The sequence below is a fragment of the Xenopus laevis genome, chromosome 7S, assembly GCF_017654675.1.
Source record: "Xenopus laevis strain J_2021 chromosome 7S, Xenopus_laevis_v10.1, whole genome shotgun sequence".
Classification (NCBI taxonomy): Eukaryota; Metazoa; Chordata; class Amphibia; order Anura; family Pipidae; genus Xenopus; species Xenopus laevis.
Window position 1 is genome coordinate 50,817,106 of NC_054384.1, and position 26,527 is coordinate 50,843,632.

Below are 26,527 nucleotides of genomic sequence, written 5' to 3' on the forward strand. Positions count from 1 at the left end.
ACTGGGGTTAGTGTCGTTCTATTTTTTGTCCTTCACCAGCCCTTATAATTACTGCTATGAGCATTTTGGTTCTGTCTGCATGGACATTCTCTCCTCCAGGACAAAAGGAAAGGGAGTCTGAGTTACAACTAAAAAAGGTATTGGCTGCTTTGCTTCCATGACTGTGTGTTCCAGTTGCATGGTGCAGGTGTTGCCAGGTATACAAGGTATACTGGGCATTTCTATTATCCATTCGTTTTAAAACATAATTGTTTTTACCTTTTCATTGTTACCTGAATAAAATATAATTTAGTAATACACTGGATAGAGTTCTGAAGGGCTCAAAATGGTGCCCCGTAGTTTTCATTCACTGAGCAATTGCCTCTGCAAATGAACTCTGCACCTCCTAGGATTAAAAATCTAGTGCAAGGTGTAAAGTGCAGCACTGCACCACCTCAGCAGACAGGATGAGGGACTCCTCTTCCATCCCACACGTCATCCATACAGCTATGCTGAATACAGGTGCTCTATCTTGGAACAAAAGGACCTGTATCTGTGGACATAACAATGGGAAAAGTCAGTTTAAGTAAATTATATCAAATGCATGATTTTATCATGCAATATTAGGATATACATACAAAAATGTGGAAATATATAGATACTGAAAATTGGTGAATTGTTTTAAATTTCTCTGCATATCTTGTTTGCTGATTACACAAATATATTATTTGCCCATACATAAAGCTGACTAAGGTACAGGAAAATATAATCAACCAATGCAAATAAATTTAAATACAGAAAAAGCCACATCATGTTCACTAGAACATGGAAAAATATTGTGCATTATAGCAAGTTGGATGTACAACAAAACTTGTTTCATACATTTTGTTGCTGCCTCTATTAGAGTTTGCAAATAAAATTGAAACTGCTAGTATTCTTATATTCTGATTGGCTACATGTTTATTGTAGTACAGCCCATCATAATTTAAAGGAACCAGTGGCGGATTAAGGACATGTGAGGCCCCTAGGCTACACTTTCCACAAGGCCCCTTTCTAGGGCAGGGCTTTATATCGTTGCGGTATGCGCCACTTTTTTTTAAAGAAAAACACCACCCGCCGTGTAAATTAACTGTCTGCAGAAATTATTTCACTGTCTGCAGGCTACAAAAAGTATTTTACTGTCTGCAGAAATTATTTAACTGTCTGCAGAAATAATTTCACTGTCTGCAGGCTACAAAAATTAGTTTACTGTCTGCAGAAATTATTTCACTGTTTGCAGGCTACAAAAATAATTTTACTGTCTGCAGGCTACAAACATTATTTTACTGTCTATAGGCTACAAATAATATTTTACTGTCTGCAGGCTACAAAAATTTTTTTACTGTCTGCAGGCTACAAAAATTATTTTACTGTCTGCAGAAATTATTTCATGGTCTGCAGGCTACAAAAATTATCTCACTGTCTGCAGAAATTATTCAGACTGCAGAAATTATTTCACTGTCTGCAGAAATTATTTTACTGTTTGCAGAAATTATTCACTGTCTGCAGAAATTATTATAGTCTGCAGAAATGATTTCACTGTCTGCAGAAATTATTCACTGTCCGCAGAAATTATTCAGACTGCAGAAATTATTCAGTCTGCAGAAATTATTTCACTGCAGAAATTATTCACTGTCTGTAGAAATTATTCAGTCTGCAGAAATTATTCACTGTCTGTAGAAATTATTCACTGTCTGTAGAAATTATTCACTGTCTGTAGAAATTATTCACTGTCTGTAGAAATTATTCAGTCTGCAGAAATTATTTCACTGCAGAAATTATTCACTGTCTGAAGAAATTATTCACTGTCTGCAGAAATTATTCACTGTCTGCAGAAATTATTCATTGTCTGCAGAAATTATTTCACAGTCTGCAGAAATTATTTAACTGTGTCTGCAGAAATTATTCACCTGGCTCTACACCAGGCCGGGTGGTGCCCCCTGTGCACTGCTGCGGCCTGCCCTGCCCACTGACTGCTGCAGCAGGACCAGTGCCAGTGGTGCTAGCTAGCCTGGCTGCTAGTGCTACTGGCTGCTGCTGGCCTGGCCAAGTGGCCCTGGCCCCCCCACCCTCTGCTTTCTAGCTAGCTGGCCGCCGGTAGTAGTAGTACTGAGTCACAGACAGTTAGTTAGGCCTACACCTAGGCCTAGGCAAGAAGATTGAAGGAAGGTGCTGCTAGCCTTAGTTAGCTAAGCACTGTCTCGTCTTCTTGTGACTCGTCTGAGTCATCTGCAGCTTAATTTAAGGCTTCTTATTTTAAGATAATATTCACAAGACAAGAGTGACAACAATTCTCAATGAAAAAGTGAAGTCTAGTCTCTAGAGGGGAGCAACGAGAGGAAGTGAAGTTGCAACTGTGATGTGACTCGTCTGGTCAGACTGCGCAGTGTGAGCCAGCGCGCCAACTGCTCAACTATATAAAGGCTTAGGCACGGCGTGGGTCAATTACGTCACCAGCGTGCAACGTGCGTCACTGTTCACTCAGCCGGGGCCAGGCAGGCAGCAGCACGTCGGCGCATGTGCACACTGACAGGCACACGCGCTGCTGTGACGTGTGCCTGCGCCTGCCTTCACACTGCCTGGTCTGCCCAGATGCCCCTGCCCTGTCCTGCCCAAATTGTATGTCCCCTCCCGACCCGACCCCAGGCAGCCAACGGCAGGGGGCCCCCGCCCCCGGACTGGACCGGAGGACGGTAAAAAAAAAATATTAAATTAAAAAATTTTTTCATTAAAGTTCATGGGCCCCCTACCACAATGGGCCCCTAGGCTATAGCCTAGGCTAGCCTAGGCGTTAATCCGCCCCTGAAAGGAACAGTTCAGTGTAAAAATAAAAACTGGGTAAATAGATAGGCTGCACAAAATTAAAAATGTTTCTAATATAGTTAGTTAGTCACAAAAAGTAATGTATAAAGTCTGGAGTGACTGAGTGTATAACATAACAGAACAGAACACAACTGTTTGTGCTTTTCAGCTCTCTAACTCTGACTTAGTCAGTGACTTTAAGGGAGACAACATGGGACATAATTTTTTAGAGTTTGCAATTGATCTTGACAATTCAGCTCAGATTCAAAAGCAAACAGTTATGAGCCATGTGCCCCCTCAAGTCACTGATTGGTTACTCAAGGTTCAAAGCAGTGCAGGACCTTGCACACCCTGTAGAACGACCAAGACGCCTGGTGCACAAGGGTAGAGGCTCGGCCACCTCACGACAGGGTACAACTCAACAAAATCCGATGGCACACAGGACTAAAGGAATTCTTCCAAATTTTATTGTCCGCTTTGAAATAAAATTTGGAAGAATTCCTTTAGCCCTGTGTGCCATCGGATTTTGTTGAGTTGTACACTGATTGGTTACTGCCTGGTAAACAATCAGTGGAAACCAAGAGAGATGCAAAGCAGGAAGTAGTGTTCTGGCTATTATGTTAGACATCCAGTCACTCTAGCCTTTATACATTATATTTTTGGCTAACTAACTATATTAGAAACATTTTGTATTTTGCACAGCTGATCTATTAAACCAGCTTTTATTTTTATACTGAACAATTCCTTTAAGGGTCATGGCACATGAGCAGTGACGGAACTAGGTGGGGGCGGGCCCTGGTGCGGGCCGTGCAGCCGGGCCCCGTCCCCACCATCGTCCGTGCGGCTGTAGCCGAATCCAGTGGCGCGCGTGACTGCGGGGGGGTACGGGCCCTGGACCAATTGCACCCCCTGCTCCACAGGTAGTTACGCCACTGCACATGAGATGTTTTGTTGCCTGCACTAAATCAACCACCTTCTGCTCTGGAGACAACATGTCTGAAAATACCTTTGCACTGAAGTGGAACTGAATTGCCACTGGTAAATCATTTGAATTCCGTTATCACATTACAATATATGAGAAGGGAGTTTCAAATGTTCTACAGGTGGCAATTCAGACTAACTTCTTAACTTCAGATTAACTATTCTGACATTTTGTTGCATGCACCAAAGGTAATTTAGTGTTGGAGACAAAAAGTCTTGTGTGCTATATCCTTTAAGCTGCAAAAATGCAGAAAAGAAAATATATCACAGTATTTGCTCACAGCCCAGTGGAGGTTCCAAACTTCCTACTTTGATCTTTACTATATTAAATCCCTAAATGGATTAGCACCATTGTTATTGTTCATTCCGCAAATTACAAAAATAAAAATCAACAAGAACATATTGTAATGAATATGAAAGTAATGCATCTAATAAGAACAGAAACATGTAATATTTACCTTAATTTAAATAGTATGTCTGTATATATTTTCTTCTCTCATGCCATACACATAGCACTGCCTAAACACCAAAAATGTGAGTTTTAATTCTCCCATAAGGCAGCATGGACAGAAACATGCAAATCACTCCTTTATGTCCCTTTGGCCAACTATGCATCCAGAAACGCTGGTTTTATGGCACAGATACAGCCTAATGGTTCAGAGCCAAATATCCAAGTTTGACACCAAAAGGTAAACTGCCATTCTAAATGATGCAAGAGAATTTAGCCGCAAGGAGTTAAATAATCCGTCACTATTTAATGCCCAAACATGCTAAAAAAAACTATTATATAAAAAGTATAAATTTACAGTACATCTTGAAATGCTAGACATGAAGTGAACACCTGAGTACTTGAAAAGACAACTCTGTAGCAATATTATGTTGAATACCTAACTCACTTTCAAATGGCCAAAGGTAATTTTGAAATGCAGTCAATCCCAGATGAGAATAAAGTAGCTTTTCCTTAAACTCTGAGGCCAGAGAAAGTTTTGAGGATTTACTTGCAAATCTGGTATTAAAGGAAAACTATACCCCCAAAATGAATACTTAAGCAACAGATAGTTTATATCAAATTGAAGGACATATTAAAGAATCTTACCAAACTGGAATATATATTTACATAAATATTGCCCTTTTACATCTCTTGCCTTGAACCACCATTTCGTGACTCTATCTGTGCTGCCTCAGAGATCACCTGACCAGAAATACTACAACACTAACTGTAACAGGAAGAAGTGAGGAAGCAAAAGGCAGAACTCTGTCTGTTAATTGGCTCATGTGACCTTACATCTGGTTTGTATGTGTACACAGTGAATCTTACGATCTCAGGGGGCGGCCCTTATTTTTTAAAATGGCAATTTTCTATTTATGATTACCCAATGGCACATACTACTAAAAAAGTATATTATTATGAAAATGGTTTATTTACATGAAGCAGGGTTTTACATATGAGCTGTTTTATGCAGTATCTTTTAATAGAAACCTACATTGTTTGGGGGGTATAGTTTTCCTTTAACACAGTGAACACCATATTGTAACAATGCCAGTGCCTTGATAATACATCCCAGTCATACATTTTACTGATTTAAATAAAGAAATATAACAAATGTATGTAACAGCAATGTTGCCAGACACTTTTAGACCTAATTATAATTTTGGAATAAAAATTTCAATAGGGTAAGATGTGACTGTTGACTCTGATAAGGCTTTGGTTAAATTGCCAAAATGTGGTGGACTAAACTAAGGCTGTGATATGTTTTTTTTGTAATCCCATGTACCTTTGCTTACTCATAGAAAAACAACAAGGAATGGTCCTCTTAATTTGCAGTTATGGCAGCCATGCACTGGTCTTTTCTGTCTACCTTACAAGTGCCTTATACATGCCTGGCTATATTCCATGGACAAGTAAAAAATCAAAATTGTGGGAAATGAGCAGGAGCCGTGACTCCTTTCCACTTCCTCCTTTGCCAATGCACCATGCACCCACAAATATATTCATAAGAAATTTGTCATCTACAGCACTTGTTATTTTAACCTGGTAGCATTAAATCCTTGGATTCATGCACATTCACAAAACTCTCCTGGTAACTGTTAGAGAATCCCTTGATATTTAGCAAAATGTCCTAAATCAGTTATTCACTGATTACCCTGTAGTCTCAATCTCACGAGTCATTGAGCATTTAGGATTGCCATCTTTTCTAAAATATGTTTCTGTATGAACCTGAATTGGGTGGAGCACTAACATCATGATATGCTGTGGTGATATTGCAGAGTGGGAACTGGGCCAGTTGGGGACAAGGACTGGGTGGCTTGAAGTGGAGCCTAGTAGGTCAAGGAAACCTGTTTCTTTTAAAGGACAAGGAAAGCCTGTTTAAAAGTACAGGTATGGGGCCTGTTATCCAGAATGCTCGGTACCTGGGGTTTTCCAGATCATGGATCTTTCTGTAATTTGTATTTTCATACCTTAAGACTACTTGCAAATCATGTAAATATTACATAAACACAATAGGCTGGTCCTGCCTCCAATAAGGAGTAATTATATCTCAGTTTGGATCAAGTACAAGGTACTGTTTTATTAATACAGAAAAACAAAATCATTTTAAAAAAGTTTGATTATTTGAATTTAATAGAGTCTATAGGAGACTGCCTTCTCTTAATTCTGAGCTTTCTGAATAACGGGTTTCCAGATAACAGATCTCATACCTGTTTATGTTATATAAAACTTGTATTCCTGGCTCCTCATTGTAAGTCTTTAATAATTGCTCTCTATGCAAGAAACAAAGTCACCAAGCCATTACCCATTGCCCCAGACTAGCTTCATGTGCAATAGTATTGTGCAACCTCCCCCTGCTGCTATGGCATGCATATCTTCAGATATGTGTGTATGGGAGGGATTATTTGCACAGACTCTGTGGGGTAGATTCACTAACGGGTGAATTTTCACCAGTGTCAGCTTCACACACCTCGCACCACTTTGCAAGGCGCAAATGCAATTTGACTACGCTAATTCACTTATATGCAAAGTTTCGCCTGGGCACTGAATGCTGGTGACTTTTAGCTAGCGTTACTTTGGCAGTGCGATCATTTCATAGCGAAGATGCGCTAGTGTTCTTTTGTGGCTAGCGAAAATTCGCTAGTGATCTTGCGATTAGGTCAATAAATGTTGGTGCAAATGCTTTAGGTTGCCACTTTTTATTAAAAATGTCCAGGGAACCTTAATAAAGACAGGAGAATTAATATAATTCCCTACACATAAGGCCACTGTAAAATTAAGGTTCCATATGTTATGAAGTGTCTGGTGAAAACTGGTTACCCAAAAATGTTTGGACTTTTGCAGGTAATCCCACTTAAAAAAAATTGCTTTGATTGCATAAAAATGCAATGCTTTGATTGCATAAAAATGTGGGGAACTAAAGCCTTTTTTTAAAATAATCACTTAATTTCAGGGGCTCAAAAGTAATTGGACCAGGGGTTCAAAAGTACTTGGACAATTGACTCAAAGGCTATTTCATGGGCAGGTGTGGGCAATTCCTTTGTTATGTCTATCAATGAAGCAGATACAAGCCTGGAGTTGATTTGAGGGGGGTGATTGTATGTGGAAGATAGTCCACATGGTCAAAGGAAGTCTCCATGCAGGTGAAACAAGTCATCCTTGAGCTGCAAAACCAGGAAAAACCCATCTGAGAAATTGCTACAATATTATGAGTGGCAAATGCTACAGTTTGGTACATCTGGAAAAAGAAAGAAAGCACTGGTGAACTCAGCGCAAAAAGATCTGGACATCCACAGGAGACAACAGTGTTGGATGATTGCAGAATCACTTCCATGGTGAAGAGAAACCCCTTCACAACAGCCAGACAAATGAACACCACTCTCCAGGAGGTAGGCGAATCGATATCCAAGAGGGTGCACTGCAAGATGCAAGCCACTCATAAGAATCAAGAATAGAAAGGCTAGATTGGACTTCGCTAAAAAAAAAAAAATCTAAAAAAAGCCAGCACAGTTCTGGAAAAAAATTCTTTGGACAGATGAAACCAAGATCAACCTATACCAGAATGATGGCAAGAAAAAAGTATGGAAAAGGCATGGAACAGCTCATGATCCAAAGCATATCACATCATCTGTAAAACGATGGAGGCAGTGTGATAGCTTTGGTGTGCATGGCTGCCAGTGGCACTGGGATAATAGTGTTTATCCTTGATGTGACACAGGACAGAAGCAGCCGAATGAATTCAGAGGAGTTCAGAGACACTGTCTGCTCAAATCCAGCTAAATGCAGTCAGATTCATTGGAAGGTGGAATATTCTTGAATGGCCAAGTCAGTCACCTGATCTGAACCCATGCATTTCACTTGATGAAGACTAAACTTCGGACAGAAAGGCCCACAAACAAACAACAACTGAAAGCCGCTGCAGTAAATGCCTGGAAGAGCATTAAAAAGGAAGAAAACCAGAATCTGGTGATGTCCATGAGTTCAAGACTTCAGGCTGTCATTGCCAGGAAAGGGTTTTCAACCAAGTTGCAAATTAACATTTTATTTTCAGTTTTTTAATTTGTCCAATTACTTTTGAGCCCCTGAAATGAAGTGATTGTGTGAAAAAAAAAAGCTTTAGTTCCTCACATTTTTATGCAATCTTTTTGTTCAACCCACTGAATTAAAGATGAAGTCTGCAGTTCAACTGCATCTGAGTTGTTTCATTTAAAATTCATTGTGGTAATGTACAGAACCAAAATTAGAAAAAAAGTTGTCTGTCCAAATATTTATGGACCTAACTGTAAATGAAGATTAAGTAAGAGCTAGCTTCTTTTAAGCACTTCGCCTGGTCTGAGGTGGCAAAGTCAAATCTGTCGATAGAGGTAAGGTTCAGTAAAATCCGCACTTTACTGAATTTGTAGAGTAACAACCTTTTGCCAGAGCAAAAAGTCGCCTGGTGATAGAGTACAAATGAACGCTAGCGACGGTCTCTTTCGCTAGCAAATTGACGCCTGCGCCTGTTAGTGAATTGATGGTAACACTGGTGAATTGTCTCTAGCGTTAGCCACTTCGTCCTTTAGTAAATCTACCCCTATGGGATATGCAGGTGCTTATCAAAGATGGTTGCGGTTTGAATAAAAAGCGGGTAAGAAATAGGATGGGAAAATACTATTTCACATATGATTATATAAAAAAAACTACAGATTGGGTTCATCCCTAGAAGGGCAACTGTTGGGTAAGCCTTGTGTATAACAAGCTGTGTCGGGCTACAACTATAGGGGCCGCTGGCCAGGTACCTGTTAAAGGTCTTCTGTCTACCTCTAGTCCAAGTTTGCTCCCCTCAGTCGTTCTTCCCTCCCTCCCCTCTGTCACTCTCCCCTCCATCACTCTCTCCCTCCCCACTGTTGGTAGTCTCTCCCCGCTCCCGATCTCATCTCTTGTAAGGGGCATGTGCACTCATGTTCACACAAGCGCAGGGGGGCATGGTTGCCTATAGCTCCGGTCAGCTTGGCCCCGCCCTGAGTTTCACACATGGTATGGGTTTCTGAACCCATTACTTCTGATGCTAAACTCAAAATATGTCATGCACTTTAGCAGAAGGAAAAGCGTTAATAAGAAGAGCAGATATGAGAATGTAACTGCAATATCAGGAAACATTTGGTAGCAAGTGGAAAGTAACTTTAGTTTTGTCTTGTATTAATTGTCAGTTATCTAGTGACAGTTCATGGACATATCCAATTTTCTAATGAATGTATATGTACACACTTGTACACATACATTTTCATCAACCTGCATATACCCCTCTCTGTCACTATCCAACTGCACAATTACATCATTTAATCCTATCTCAAGATCCATTATCACAATCCCGCACAGCCCTCAACCAGAAAAGCCCCCATTAATCCCATCATTAAGTGATGTACAGATCCCTGGGGCCACCAGTGCCCGCTGATCCCTTTCTCCCAGAGCTAGCAATCGTGGCTGCTCATCTCCGGAGCTTCCCAGGCTTTCCCTGCTCTGGCTAATTAGCAGCTGCCTGCGTGTGCCTGCGTCTCCTTATTAATCCCGAGCTCCATAAACAAACAGTGAGAGGAGATTCTGCTGAAGCGGCATGCAATTTAGAAAGCAATAATACACAAATCCAATTTCAAACACAATACTTTCAGCGTTGTGTCAGACTCTGTAACTATAACAGCTCTCAAATTCAATTGCAAGGCTTCCTTCCCAGCAGCAAGCTGATATTAAATATATTTTTCTCAATTTAACAATTTGCTGACCATAAATTAAAGCAGGTTTCAAATTTATTTATAAATATATTTTTTTATGTTTATATGTAATATGTGCATGTATGTAGGAATGTTTTCTAATAACTATACAAACAAAAATAAGTATTTACTATGAATAACATGTGTGTTAAGTGCCAACTTGTACTAAAATATATGAGTATGTAATATCTTATCTTGCCCTTTTGAAGTCAGCAAGATTTAAATTGGGATATTATATCTGCATTTGATACATGCATGGGTTTAACTATATAGCTTTACTTATATATTGGATATAACACCAGTAGTTTGGTAAATATAAATTGTATATAACAGAAATCTTGGCTATATTTGTCCTATAAGATTCAGTTAGAGGTTTACTCATCCCATAAAAGCAGAGGATGTTGACTTTTTATTAATTAATCTGAAATGTTTTCAGCGTATTTAAAGGCAAATGCTATTGGCTCATTTCACGTTCATCAGTATAACGAGACTCTTGAGCACGGCTGAACCAAAGATTGTCCAAAGTCAAATGATTTTAAAGGTATGGATTTGGTATCAGGGCCGGATTTACGTAGTGGGTGCCCCTAGGCTCACTGCCGTTCGTCGCCCCTGTCCCCTCCCCTTTTTTTGTGCAAATTTTCATCTGGCCCCGATCAATGGGGATTGGCGCATGGGAATTAAAAAAATTATTGTATCTCCAGCGCATTCCCAGTGTTTGAACCAATTTGAGTGTGGTTGGGCAGCGTGCTGCCCCCCTAAAATCCTGCCGCCCTATTCCCGGGTCTAGGTGGCATTTCCACAAATCCAGGCCTGTTTGGTATTTGGCTAAATCTGAATCTTACAAAAATTTAAAGTATTCAGCAAAGATTTCAAACAAATCCTAAATTTAAACTTAGTGGAAGTTAACTCTTCATAATGATATTTTTGAACTGAAATATACTGCATTATCTGAATTTTGTCTTTAAGGGCCTCATTTATCAAAATTCAGATTTGTGTAATTTTAGTGGATTTTTTCTACTTTGAATAAACACAATTAAAAAAAACACAAATATGACATTATTTATTTAAACATCTGAGTATAAAAAGCATGACAATAAAGGGTTGGAAGAGGCGTAAGGTATGAGTCACAGGGGGGTTTCAACATTTTTTAAAGAGGTCGACCAGTAGATGGAAAAAAACAATCCAGCATTGTCACTGGGTAGAAACAAAATACCTGCTGTAGCTAACTCTAAGATGCATTGATATGTTCCCATGCATGGATTTTTAAAAATGGTGAAAATATTCCGAAACCTTAAATTTGTATATGCTGATTTTTAGTGATGGGCGAATTTGGGGTGTTTCGCTTCGCCGAAAAATTTGCGAATGTCCCTGTCTCTCTTGTTTCAGTCTGGCAGCTCAGTAATTCAGGCGTACACTAATCTGTAAAAATGTTGCAACATTTAGTTGATACATTTTTCAGCAGCAACTCTGGAGTATTAGCAACTATTGTGTCAATTCTAACAGCTGACTTTAATGAAACCCAGAGATTCTGCAGAGCAGGAACAAAGATAACAAATGCAGCAAATTACAGGGCTGCTTTTGAAGGTGAAAAATTAAACTTTACACTTCAATATTAGAAAAACAGTCCTACATAGAAAATAGAAACTAATTGGAAAAAGTGTATATTTCTGGTAAACTATCTGAAACTAACTGAACTGAAAAAAAAGTGTTGGAAGGTGAACAACCTTTTTAATTTACAAGTAACCGAGCATAAATAGCATTTAAGACTTCAATATAAGATCGCTAAGATGCACCCTGGGATGAATACCATCTGGCTCCGGACCTTTGTTTATCTTAACATGTTCTAGTCTCTTTTTAATTTCCTCATGTGTGAACCATACATATTAGCTGTATTACAAGAATTGCTAGCATTGGGATTATCAAGAAGGAAACCTTCATTAACTGGTTCCTCATTTGTGTAGACACACGAAAAGTGTTCAGAACCTGCACTTTTTGTTTGTTTTCATCAACCAGCTCACACCCCCTCTGATATTAAAGGTCCCACCTCTTCCTGCTTCAATTTTTTACTATTAACATATTTAAAAAATATAAAATCCAGTCATAATCAGGTCATAAATCTGTGGCAACATTTCATTAATCAAGATATTAAAGGAGAAGGAAAGACTTCGTGCACTTGCGGGTACCAAATGTTAGGCACTCCCAAGTGATTGTATTGACTGACCTGAAACCTCAGGCCGGTGCTCCTATCAGCAGAAAACTGGACCAGCCGGGGTTATACCAATGTGCACCACGGAGCGATCCTCTTCCAGCTTCTTCTTTCTTCAAATTTCCCAGGGCAGACACATGCACAGTTGAACAAAATATGTTTTTTTTAGTTAAAGTTTGCACGCACAGCCATGCGAAGAAAGAGGAAGATGGAAGAGGATCGCTCCGTGGTGCTCACTGGTATAACCAGAGGCCGGTGCAGTGTTCTGCTGATAGGAGCACCAGCCTAGGGTTTCAGGTAAGTCAATACAATCACTTGGGGGTGCCTAACATTTGGCACCCCCAAGTGCACAACGCCTTTCCTTCTCCTTTAAACACATTCAGGCTTAGAGTGGTGCAGTGGCTGCCCTGAGGGGGCAGTTGTACCCTGCCCAATCACAAAGCAGGAACTGAAACAGAGGAGCCTTTTGCTGTGCTGGCAGGAATGCAAGGTTTGCATAGAGTTACACGTCACTGATTAGTATGTAATGAGAGAAAGACTATAATATGAAAGGAAAAATTATAGAAAGGAAGAAATAGAATGAAAACAGGAAATAAATAGTAGAATAGGAATATAAAAAGTAGATACATTTGATGGAAATATAAAGGGGGGAATAAATACAGGTGAAAAACAAAATGTTTACCAGGTTATAGGTGGTAATAGAAAATCCTAGCTCCTGCCTGGTTAGGGTCATATGGGAACTTGCTAATACATTTTCTTCAGTGTTGGAATATCATACTGCCTGTTAAAGGCAGACCACTCTGCTTATAGTTTATCTTTTGCCAGCCTAATACTGGAGACATTTCTCTTTGCAAAAATGAATTCCTGTGCTCTTAGTAAATTGGTGAATACTGACTCGAGAAATTTCACCTGGTAAAAAGGTATGCGTGATCGACCAATGTCAATGCCCGAGCCATACTTAAATAAAAGTGAGTTTACAAACAGCATCCGGCATATGCAAAGGTGTGTTAATTATCCCTTTATTACTATGATGCATAGTCAAGAATGTTTTCTCTATACAACTGAAGTCCAATAGATATATGAGAACTTATAAAGTAGAAATCAAAGTTGGTAAATGCTTCCTTTTGTTCTCTGTATCATAGGTTCCTCAAACAGAGTTAAGAGTTGCTCAATGTAACACTCGGGAGAACCTTTGCATCAAAAAAGTTATCTTTTATTAAATTGCACTACATGTTTCATTCCAGGTGGTCCTTCCTCAGGTGCTAGTGTTAACAGTGTGCTTAACCCAAAATTTGATTTTATGTGCTGATAAAATGGAATTATTGGGTTAAGCACACTGTTAACATTAGCACCTGAGGAAGGATCACCTGGATCCGAAACATGTAGTGTGATTTAATAAAAGATAACTTGTTTGATGCAAAGGTTCTCCAGAGTGTTATGAGAACTTATATTATGATTAAATAGTTTGCAATTGCAAAAAACATATTGCTGTAATCTTTTTTTTTGTAACTTAAAATTTTTATTAAAGGACCAGTAACAGCAAATTTTTTTTTTCAAAAATTCGTTAGTACACAACGAAAAAATAACACCAACACAAATTAAAATTTAAAATAACAAAGCCTTTATTAAGAAATAACTTACAGAATCTCCACTTCCTGTCCTCTTCAGAAACGGCGAAAGGGCGACCATCCTTCCTGCAGCGCTCGATTTGTCCTCCCTGGTTAGCTCCAATATTCTACCGACAGCGTGTGAAGCGAGGTGAAGCGAGTTGAAGCTGCGGATCAAGACCCTGCGGGACCGACACATGAAGTCCTTGCTGCTGTACGAGTGCGGGAAACCAACTGGTGCAGGCAGCCTAAGATGCAGGCAGTTTCCTGGGAGCAAGCGGTTCTCCCTCCACAGGCAGCTGAGCGCTGAGGTGTCACCCGGCTCGGTATCTCCACAGCTCAGTGCAAGGCAAAGGACAGGGGAAGACTTACAGCCAGTCTGGAGCTGCCTCAGTGCAGCAGTGCAGCGAGACGCCATCCAATTTTAGATGTGCGGGTGGTTCTGCAAGAAATAAATAATCGGCTGTCGCGGTTTGCTTGTCCTTTATTTAGCGCCGCTGAATAAGTGGGAGAAGGTTCAGTTTAAACAAGTCCTTATACAACGGAGAGATACAAACCAGTGAGTCCATTTTCCATTTATAACCAAAGTTAGATCTCAAAGTGTTCAATAGTGGGGCCTCAGAGTGAGCCATATTGCTGTATTCTATTCCACAGGAAAAACAGGAAGCAGAGATCACGGCAGATTCACAAGCGCGTAACCACCAGCGGGCCCGAGGGGTGCGGACCCTGGTGCAGTTGCACCCCCCCACACCCCCAGTAGTTCCGACCCTGGCTACACATGCAACTGACTTGCAACTAATAAATCACACATTAACCCTGTTTTTGTCAGTTAGCATTCACATAAATAAATAAATATCAACAAGACAACTTGTGCATGATTTACGAATATAGACAATAATAAGTGTCTGCATTAGTGAAGCAAGTCCAAGTTGTAGTGCATTCTCTTATGGTATACTGAAAGCATGCTTTTTGCTTAGGGTTGGGCTTTCCGATTCAGTTAGAACAGAACTCATTTGATTGAACATTTAGGGGCTGATTCACTAACTTCGAGTGAAGGATTCGAAGTAAAAAAACTTCGAATTTCGAAGTATTTTTTGGGCTACTTCGACCATCGAATGGGCTACTTCGACCTTTGACTACGACTACGAATCGAAGGATTCGAACTAAAAATCGTTCTTCGACTATTCGACCATTTCGAAGTACTGTCTCTTTAAAAAAAACTTCGACCCCCTACTTCGGCAGCTAAAAGCTACCGAAGTCAATGTTAGCCTATGGGGAAGGTCCCCATAGGCTTGCCTAAGTTTTTTTGATCGAAGGATATTCCTTCGATCGTTGGATTAAAATCCTTCGAATCGTTCGATTGGAAGGATTTTATCGTTCGATCGAAGGAATTTTCTGCGCTAAATCCTTCGACTTCGATATTCGAAGTCGAAGGATTTCAATTCCTAGTCGAATATCGAGGGTTAATTAACCCTCGATATTCGACCCATAGTGAATCAGCCCCATATTGTTGAAAATAAAAATTAGATGGAACATGTTTTGTGTTTATCTTTATAAAAGTAGAGTTCCATAGAAGTTTCTCCTGCTAGTGACCAGGATGTGAGAAGCTTCTCAAATCTGAAGCACAAGGTCATCGTTTCCTATCAAAAGCAAATATATTCAAATTAGTATAAATTTAAATGTGTTGTTAATATCCTGTAAAAAAATAATGTTATTATTTCAGTCCATCCTTGACTCCTCTCCATTATTTAACCCCAGTCATCATGATGCCTCAGTTTGTTTTGGAATATACCCCTGCTTGAGAAAAGGTGAACTATTGACTAAATTTCGCTACATGCACAGTTATGTACGATTGTCTAAGCGTGTTGGAAAACCTTTAAGATATAATTTCAGAAGATCAATATCTAGTTCACTTAAACCAAATCAGCCGACAAGTAAATGTGAAGGTGTGCTTTGCATGAGCCATTCCAATGAACCAGTCTGATCAAAGCAATATAACCACAACCACTATGAGTATTCATACTGGACTAATATATGTGTGACTTTCTCCCAGTATGATATGTCTGATACTCGGCTTATTAGTATGTGCGTGTGCCCGGCCTAAGTATATTAATCTACAAGGCAGGACTGCTTTTTCTGCCAAAAGAGAAGTAGAGGAAAATAACATGAGAAGGGCCGCTCCTGCCATGAAGCCAGTTGAAAACCTTGCCTCAGGCAAGCAGTTAGTTATCAGGATTGCAAAAAGCCTTTAGGAAACAAATCAGGTTTTAACAGGGAAATTCTCTCTCCTCTGCCAATTCAGTGAGTGCAGACCCCCTTTGACCCTCTCTGCAGCTAAAGTTTTCACCTCTGAGCTGACGAAGGGAGGCGGCACTGGGGCTGTTGCCTCAGGAGGAAGCAGCTCCACAAACAGTGCTGACCATGAGCATACATTCTTTCACAGCCTATGTAACTATGTTTTCTAAATATTGTTTACATAAAGTAAATAACAGAAAACAAAGTAGACTCATTATATATTAATGATTCTAAAATCTGAGTATATATCAAGTAACATTAACAACCCCTCCTGAATATTGATGACAAATCCCAGTGTTTTGCCTTGGGTGAATTTTTTCAAAATGTTTAAATCTAAATTATCGGTGATAAAAATGCCACATAAAAACAGGTACAGACTAAATCAATTGGAATAAGAAAAAAAACACCCATTGAGATATTACCACTGTTCTGGTGGAAAAAACTCCAATTGACAACTCCCTTTGTTGTCTCCAAACAACAATCAAGGCTTATTGTGTACCTACCAAATGGAAACACTCACCAGTAAAAGAGGTTTCTCAGTGTTCTTGGTCAAAAAGGGACCTAAAAAAGAGAAATTGTTGTAACACTGATCTTGTTCAAGTCACATTCAGGACATATAAAATACAAACAGGCAGTCATATGAATATTATAATTATAATACATAGGTGCTAAATACAATTTGTATAAACTCCCTTATAACTGATTATCTATTTATGTCTATTTTATGTCTATTTTAAGCAGTTAATATATATTTTTCCCAGTGCTTTATCAATATTATAATCACCCACTATAATATGAAACCATCCTGGGGCATGTGAATTCACACAAAGATGTCATGAGCAATAGCCCAAAAATCAATAATTATTTATATAATACAGTAAAATGGACATTTTTAGGTTTAAGGTATAGCTTTAATCAAAAATCTTATGGGGCATGGCTTGGCACGCTATGAAGTAGCAGCTCCTTCACAGCAGCTCCCGGACCAAATTTATCACATCGATCAGATAACTCGCTATTCATAATACAACTAGTTTGTTACAAACATAGTGATCTGGATCGATATCCAACATGGGTAGAACCAGGAAAAAAGCAATCTCCGCTTAAACTTACATTGTTTTATGCAAAAAATATGGACCCAGAGACTATCCAAGAAAGGGCCGCAATGCAGTCGGAAGACTCAGCGTCTCAACGGATTCTGGAAGTGCTTCGTCTGTTAAGAGAAAGTTCACCCCCCATATAGACTTTACCCTGAGGGCTCTATCTTTTAACGAGTCCCACGGTACAGTGGTAATAACTCGTGATAATGCTCGTGTTTATAGTTTATGAGTATGTTATGATTTCACCCAATTCATTCTCCATTTCCCATAACCCAGTATGCACTACTTAATACAATGTTGTTATGTTTGTATGTAATACCTGACCAATCCATATGGGATCCACTAGGTGTAGAGTCAAGCATAAAATACCATAGTAAAAATGCCATGTTAAGGGCCTTAATAGCCCGTATAAAAGGTCCTCAATTTTAAATGAAGCTAGGAAGCAAAAAGCGGATATCATATTTATCCAGGAGACCCATTTTACTCCATACATTCCATACTCCATACATTCTTAGGAATGAATATTACTCTATACAGTACTATACTCCTGAACAGACAAATAAAGCGGGAGTAGCAATAACGATTAACACCACTTTAGATTTTGTATATATAGATTTATATATAGATATTGTATTGTACTAAACTGTAACATTAACCAAACACCTTATACTTGGTCAATATATAGACCACAATACAGCTCAATTATCCTTTATCATGCAAGTTTTCCAGAAAATATATTATTTAAAACATGGACGCTTAATAATAGGAGAGGGGGACTTTAATACTGCCCCCATCTCCCAGTTAGACAGATCACACTTAGCCAATAGAGGTCCTCACCCAAAGCCTTCTCCATTTCAGAAACTATTATTTAAATATGCCCTATATGATATTTGGCGACTCCACCAACCTAATGAAAAGGACTATGGGGTATATTTATCAAAGAGTGAAGTTAATAGTGAAGTTCCACCACTAGAGTGAAATTCCACCACTTTCCATTCATTTCTATGGGATTTTTAAAGGTGTATTTATCAAAGGGTGAACTTTCACTTTCACCCATTGATAAATATGCCTTTCAAAATCCCATAGAAATGAATTGTGAGCTGCGGAATTTCACTCTAGTGGCGGAACTTCACTCTTTGATAAATTTACCCCTTAACATTCTATTCACATGTCCATTCTTCGTACTCAAGAATAGATTTAGTACTAACACAAACATATCTCCTGATTTTATTGAAAGCATACATATAGGGTCTATCTAGCATACATATAGGGTCTATCTATAAAAGACCAAGTACATAGAACTACTAGACCCCAATGGAGACTTAATCCGGTTCTAATCACAAAACCGTCCCACGATAAGGTATATAAAGCTATACACTAGACTATTTTACAATAAATTATAATGGACAGTGTAATTCTTTTAGTATATGGAATGCCCATAAGGCATATATAAGGGGAATTCTCATAGAATCCATAGATAAGAAAAAAAAAGCTCTGACATACCAAAACCTCCTCTTGCAACTTAACTCTATGGAATACAAACATAAGCATTGGGAAGTTAAGCATAAACTCCAGAATATAGCTATGTTACAAATGCAAAATAAACAAAATTATATTAAAGCCACCCATTATAAAAAGGGTAATATGGCTTCCACTTTATTAGCTAATCAACTTCGAATGATTTAAGTACAAAGACATGTCCACAAGGTTAATGATATTCATGATCCTAGGACACTAGGCATTCAATTTGCAGAATTCTATAAAACTCTTTATAATCTGGCAGACAGCCCTAGAATAACACCACCAACTATACAACAAATTAATGCCTTTTTAGATAAAGTACAGCTCTCTCAACTTTCCCCAACCGTTGGATTAAAATTGAGGAATAAAATCACCAATGAGGAAGTTTCCAAAGCTATAGCATCTTTCCCTAGTAATAAAGCTCCAGGTCCAGATGGACTGACCCACTTATACTAAAAGACTTACTCCACACTACTACTCCCACATCTAACCAAAACTTTTAATGCAGCCTTTACCATAGGATTCTTTCCCAAAGAAATGCTTTCGTTTCGAATAATAACTATACCAAAACCGGGCAAAGACCCCACCCTAGTCCAAAACTACAGACCAATCAGCTTATCAAATGCTGATTTAAAAAATTATGCCAAAATTATAGCCCTGCGTTTACAACCTATTATTATAGGTAATAACCTATAATAACCTATATTATTATTATAAAAATAATAGACCCAGATCAGGTTGGTTTCACCAAAGGAAGAGGAGCTCCAGAAAGTACACGCAGAGCTATAAATATACTATCTCTGGATGCGGAGAAGGCTTTTGACCGAGTTAACTGGCTATACTTATCTGCAGTTCTGCAAAAAATGAACTTTCCTAATGAACTGAGAATGGCCATAATGGCCTTTTACACAGGACCCTCAGCTCAAGTGAACATTAATGGCACCCTCTCTACCCCGTTTAATATAACTAAGGGATTCGTCAGGGCTGCCCACTATCCCCTCTGATTTTTTTGTTAGTGATTGAACCCCTAGCCCAAGCTATAAGGCAAGAATCTAAAATTAAGGGGGTTGATATAGCGGGTTACAACCAAAAGGTGGGATTATTTACTGATGACGCTTTTATTTATGTGACTTCTACATCTTAGTCATTAAAAAGTCTAAATGTCCCACAAGCTTATTCAAAAGTACAGGCACTTTGTATTAATATCCCAGAAAGAGAAGCCTTATTATTGAAACAAAATTATCAGTATGAGTGGATATATGATTCCATAAAATATCTGGGCATTGAACTTAAAGCATCCCTTAAGGACTTGGTCAAGGTAAATTTAAACAACCTTTTTCGAGATATACAAAAAGATACAAAATCTTGGAAACTACAACACTTGGCTGGGAAGGGTACATGCCTTAAAAATGGTAACTTTACCAAAGATTTTTTAGATTATAGTCAGAACAATTTCTATTCAAATCCCTGTGTCACATTTATCTAAATTGCAGAAATTGTTTACGCAATTTATGTGGTCAGACCACAAACCCAGAGTGTCACAATTAATACTACAATCTTCTAGTCGCATGGGTGGTATTAAAGCTCCAAATATAACAAGATATTACCAGGCGGTCAATTTGGAACAATTCAAGGCATGGATGACGTTTGACAAACACTGGGTGCAAATTGAACAGAGTTTGATTTCCCCACTGTTACTACCACAAATAGAGGGCACCCCAACTCCACTAAAAATAATTAATCTACAGTGATACATACTTGTGAAATATGGCAAAATCATAAAAATAATAAAAGATTTCTCGACATTTATCCCTAGTGGCACCAATAGCAGCATTTGAACTTCTAATACCAAACCTCAGATTAACCACATGGGGACAATATTGAGTTGCTCCGATCCACTATCTAACTAAGAACGGACATTTACTACCATTTGAGGAACTGCAGCAACAGTTACAACTCCCGAAATCAGCATTTTATCAATGCCTACAAATCAGGCATTACATAGGAGCGAATAATACAATACCTTTAAGGAAACTGACCCACTCAGCAAAATAGTTGACGAGTCTAACCCCAGCTAGAGGAGGTATTTCCCTGTGATATAAAACCTTTTAACACCTGCTCAGGAGGCTTAACTTCAATCTCTCACAAACAGAATGGATACAGGTGTACTCTAACCCCTCTAGATTCTCTAACTGTATCACCTTGAAACATCAAGAAAAATCCTTTATGACTGGTATTTGACACCAAATAAATTTAATCAGATTTACAAGATCATACCAAACAGCTGTTGGAGAGGCTGTCATCAAAAAGGAGATCTTATACTTATACAGTATGGTGGAATTGTCCAAAACTACAACCACTTTGGATACAATTAGAAGCTTATATTAAAAGAACATGGAATGTACAAGTATCCATCACTTTCAAAACTGTTTATTTTGGGATTAATACTACCAGAGATACAGAGGGCTTTTCATATAATTATATACCACATAATCTATGCGACAAGACAATAATTGCTAGGAATTGGAATTGTACAGATATTCCATCAATCCAACAGATTCTTAATACATTTTATTACAGTACCAATATGAGAAAGCAGCGGCAATAGCCAATAATAGTGTTAAGAAATTTTATGAGACTTGGGAAAAAATGGTTTATAGTCTGTAATATATAAAAGGTGAAATACTGTGAAATGTTAAAGCATGACTTAGTAGCGCATGCCTTCCCCCTTTCCCCCCCTTTTTCCTTTTTACTGTTTACTATTTTATTTATGTGATTGGAGCACTTCTCTCATGTTGTTTAAAAACAGAAAACCTAATAAAGAGATACATTGCAAAAAAATATCACTTTTGAAAAATACTGTACAAAAATATAAAAAGAATCCCACTGATACTAGAAACACAAAAGTAGTTGTTTACTTATACCACAGTTGGACATGTAGGAGCAATAAGGAGCATACAAGTTTTTCTGGGTCTGCATCTTATGCTGGCTTTAAAAACAATTATAAAAAATGTAAAGTGCAGTGTCAGTCGATACAAGACCTGAGACTGCCGATGCTCCCTAGCAAACAGGGGTGCTGCTGCCATGAGGCAAGTTGAGAAACTCGCCTCAGGTGGCAGCAGGCCGCAGGTTACCAGGGGCAGCAAAAAGCCACTCCTGGTAGCTTAAAGAGATAAAATTCTGATTTTTAAATCAGAATTTCAGCTCTTCTAGTGCAGAGAGTGCAATAGGGCACTAGCAATGTGCCCACCCTCTCGACCCACTCTGGCACTTGGAAAGGTAAGCGCCGGGTGTGAGGAGTGGGGTGGCATCTGAAAAGCTGCCCCAGGCTACAAATAGCCCAGGAACACCCCCTGGGTAAATATTAGGAGGGGGGCACCTATAGCCCCCCCTCACCTACAACTCATGAGTGGGGACCGGACTAGTGGATAGGAGATGAAGAGAAAGTGCGTGCCTGGCGCTCCCCCAGCTTTGCGCCCTGGGCACGTGCCTACTCTGCCTACCCCTAGTTCCGGCCCTGGCTCAGGGTCAGTCTACTTTTCTATTCACACCAGGATGTAGTGAGTCTTTTCAGTGGGGTCCTTGCAGCAAAAAGTCCCAGGGTATGGAGAAAAATTACATAGGCGGTGATGCCCTTGGTGGGCTCGAAGAAAACGGGACTCTAGGTGTCTTGCTACAAGTTCCCTTGGCAGACTTATCACAAACTAAATGTCTAACTGAGCACTTCCCCCAGCAGACTTATCAAATATAGGGGTGGAAATAAAACACACACACATTGATCATCATTAGAGAAGAATAATATATTGTAAGAAAAGTAATACAATACCGATTGAAGACAACGCAACGTCTAGCCGAGCTTCCCTTGGCAGACTTCTGAGAGGAACATCAGCTGGGGGACCCCGGGCCCAAATCAAATACAGCGACTCCCAGAGCACATCAATCGGCCAATGGTCCTTACAAGACCAATTATTCTACACAACACGTCTGCTTGTAGATGAAGTCCCGAAGCCCCCCCAGCTGAGCTCCTTTTTATATTGGTACAATAACAAAGTAATAGATCATTACACATAGACATATAAAATCATAATAATGGCTACATGCCCAGGACATGGCCATGAGAATGACCATGAAAATGGAAATAACCATGTGAATGAAAATAATTGCTGTGTATAATTGCTGTGTATTTTGATTATAACTATGTGAATAAGATATGAGCTTCCTCCTTAATAAACATACCTATATGTTTATGAGTCTATTCCCTGTTCTCCTGCTAATATCAGTACATCCATTTTACAACTAAGGAGCCATATTGAATGCACTTGATCACATTCACATTCATACATGGCCTGCCATGTCACATTTGTATCACATTCGACCCTTGATCAATTGCATTCAATAGAATCTCACACGACCCTCGGTTGTTTGCAATACAAGCGAGAGACTTCACAACATATGAAAATCAATGATATCAATATTGGATGTACTACCAAATTATATTTCCTACTTTCCTACTATCGAAGATTATGGTAACTGTAACTATACCACTAAATAATTGGGTTATATAGTATACCTATAAGTATATACTTAAAAAGTTATACTTTTTTGTTGCTTTTGGGTACACATAGATATTAGTGAGGGTAAGCATTGAATTATGATCAGACAAAATATCACAACCAAAACTACTTCTATAACTGTTTGAACCCAACCTCCCACATCAGGGATCCAACTAGTAAGCCAGTCCCACCAACCTTCATCCTTATGTTCAGTGATGTTAGTGACTAAACTATGTAGAATACCTAATTGTTGGTTAATGGCATGAGAATGGTCAGAAAGGTTAAAACAACACATACCCTTAAAATATTGACAACCATGGTTATGCTTAAAAAGCAAATAATCAATGGCAGCCCTATTTTGTACTACTGCATTTCTAATATCTCCAAAATCTGCTAAGAGACTAGCAATAGCTTTACTGGTAGCATTTATACTCTTGACCATAATACAAGCAGGAATCTTTACACTATCACAAGTCATATTATAACACACATCTGCTGCAGTTATATGGTGAGTGATCAAAGAAAGAAAACTTTTTTTCATTTTTCTTGTAGCATTCTGATCTGCAACATATGCATAAACAGGTATATAAGTTTCAGTATCTGAGTCCTCAACATTTGAGTCATTATATTTTCTTTGAAATGTTGCTGTCAAAACTGTCGTGGGTGTAGGGATGGCAATAAAACAAGTCTCAATTAGTTCACCAGCACTTAGGACATCCTTTAAGCACATGTAGCTAGTGTTCAATACATCTTTAGTCATATACTCCCACAAATTGTCCCCTTGCAAAGACAGTGCCCTTTTAGATCTCTCTCTGCTCCCATTGATTTGATCTGAAGATTGTTCACACCATGGCAAATCCTGTGGTTGATACACACAGGTAGTAGTCAGCATGACAATCAGGAACACAAGTCCTGCCAAAATAAGAATTTGACAAACCCGACCTCCATTTCCTGGAGCAAAGATTGCGTAGGGCCACAAGATAGTTGATCGTCCTGGGAATCCAACCACCATTTTGGGAAAGAGTTTTTCAGTCCTCATAGGTAAGACTTCTTTTTCCTTTAATGTTGATCTATAAAGAGATACAGTTTATTATTCTCGTAAATAACATTTTTCTATTGGGACATAATCCCATTTCTCTTGACCTGGTCTGATTACTAATACAACATTATCTTTTCCTGCTGCAATTACTTCAGCAGGTTCTGGTTGTTTATTTGGGTGCTGTATCCAAATTTTTGCACCACTTTGAATTCCCGTAGCTCCAAAACCTTTATCACCTCTTATTGTTAATACAGTTGGAGGATTTCCTTTATTTATTGGCCCATGATAGACTGGCATAATGATTATTTGAGCAATACGGTCTTTTGCTTGTATATTTAAATCAGTATCACTTGAATTCAGTAAAATTACTTTGATTTCTCCTTGATAATCTGAATCAATAACTCCTCCTAATACTTGAATACCTTTAATAGCTAATCCTGATCTGGCACAAATTAATCCAAAATGTTTTCGAGGAATTTGAATTCCTATTCCTGTTTCAATAATTTGAACTTGTTGTGGAGCAACTGTATTTGCTGCATAAGCATGCAAATCTAAACCTGCAGCATCTGGCGTTGCTCTGTAAGGGGCCATGCTAATCTATTTGCCATATTTGACCAGGTAATTTACCCCTTGCAATCTGTCCTTTCATAGTATGTGGTATTGGTCTATGCTGTGTATGTTGGCATATGGGACATTCTGAAATCACTGTTCTAATGATATCATATGGGATACCTATTCCCCGTGATTGCGCCCATCTATACGTGGCTTTTTCTCCTAAGTGTCCACTTTTCTGATGTGCCCAGGAAGCCAAACCTTTAAGGTCTATATCATCAATTGGCTGGGTCTCTGCTTCAGCAACTTTTGCTTTTTCATCTGAAATAGAGTTGAATAAATGTTCTAATGAATCAATAGGACAATGCGCATCAACATGAAATACAGTAACATTTGTTTTAAATACAATATCCCAAATCTCCTGCCATAAATCCTTACCCCAGATTTCTTTTGCGTGAACTTTCCATTGATGTTTTTGCCAAGTAGGCAACCAAGTAGTTAACCCATTAGCTACCGACCACGAGTCTGTGTATAGATAACACTCTCCTAAATTTTCTTGCTTTAAAGTTTGAAAAACAGCATATAATTCTGCATACTGACTGTTTTGACTAACTCTTGTATTGTATCAGTTATCTCTTTATGCCCTCCCGGAATTCAGTATTGTTTCATTCTCACAGTCTTAACAGCTGGAGGTAATTCCACGGGAGGCATTTTTAACCGTCCAACTATAACAGTATTTACATATTTACAATTACGAACACCAAACTGATATCGGCCATCAGGCAAATCTAATTGCATTCCTTTTAATATATCTATACCTGTTATGTGTTCTTTAATAGGTACAATCAACACAGAATATTTCTTTTTAGGAAGTTGTCCAATTTTTAATTCAACCATAGCCTGTACAAAAAGGGTCTGTTTTCCCCCCAATCCAGTAATAGTGACTTGTTGCCCTTTATAATATTTTGGATTCCCAGCAATTATAGTGGCCTCCGCTCCCGTATCAACTAGGGCTTGTACTTTTTGTATATTTCCATTTTTCCAATATATATTTAAATTAACGAACGGGCGGTCATCAACATGCTGTATACGCCCTATTACTGGAGCTTGACCTGATCCCTAATCTGATTTAAATCACTGAGCCTGAGACAGATCAGCCCAGGGATATATCCCTTTTGACTCTTCACTCAACTCTTGTGCTTTTAATCCAGTAGAGGTTGTAACATCCTCTTTATCTTGTTTTCCCACACTTTTATTTTGATTTTTATGCAAGCCCCGTTTTTTGTACAATCTCCACATTTCCAAAGTATCTATTCCATCTATCTCGTCTATTGGGACTCCATCTCTCATTAGGGCATTAAACATGTCCCTTCTGGGGACTCTATCACCAAAATGTCCCTTCTGACTGTTATCCTTTTTATTATCCCTGTCCTTGTACTTATCCTTGGGACCCCAATCTCCTAGATCTCCAAGCTCTCGAATGGACTCAATAACATGCTGTAACGGCTGCCCTGTCTCATTAACGAGCAGCGTCATAATAACATTTTTATATGCTGGCGGAGCAAGCTTAATCATTTTGTTTCTAATTTGTACAGTTAAGGGAGTATCCAGTACTTGAT

The 26,527-nt window shown here is 38.8% G+C and overlaps 1 protein-coding gene across 1 annotated transcript; it reads right to left on the reverse strand.

The window, feature by feature from the left end:
• Positions 1 to 23,076: 23,076 nt before the first annotated feature.
• Positions 23,077 to 25,912, reverse strand: LOC121396374. Its single transcript, XM_041571237.1, has 2 exons — positions 25,089 to 25,912; positions 23,077 to 24,387 (listed from the first exon to the last, which is right to left on the reverse strand). Exons 1-2 carry the CDS (start codon positions 25,109 to 25,111, stop codon positions 23,349 to 23,351), a joined length of 1,062 nt encoding a protein of 353 aa, XP_041427171.1. The 5' UTR covers positions 25,112 to 25,912; the 3' UTR covers positions 23,077 to 23,348.
• Between the last annotated feature and the right edge of the window lie 615 nt (positions 25,913 to 26,527).

Excerpts from the sequence above, each read along its gene's own strand:
- LOC121396374 (XM_041571237.1), bottom strand. The coding sequence starts at position 25,111 with ATGGGCGCAATCACGGGGAATAG. Across the intron at positions 24,388-25,088 it reads GGCGCAATCACGGGGAATAG|ATCAACATTAAAGGAAAAAG; the intron begins GTATCCCATATG and ends ATCTCTTTATAG.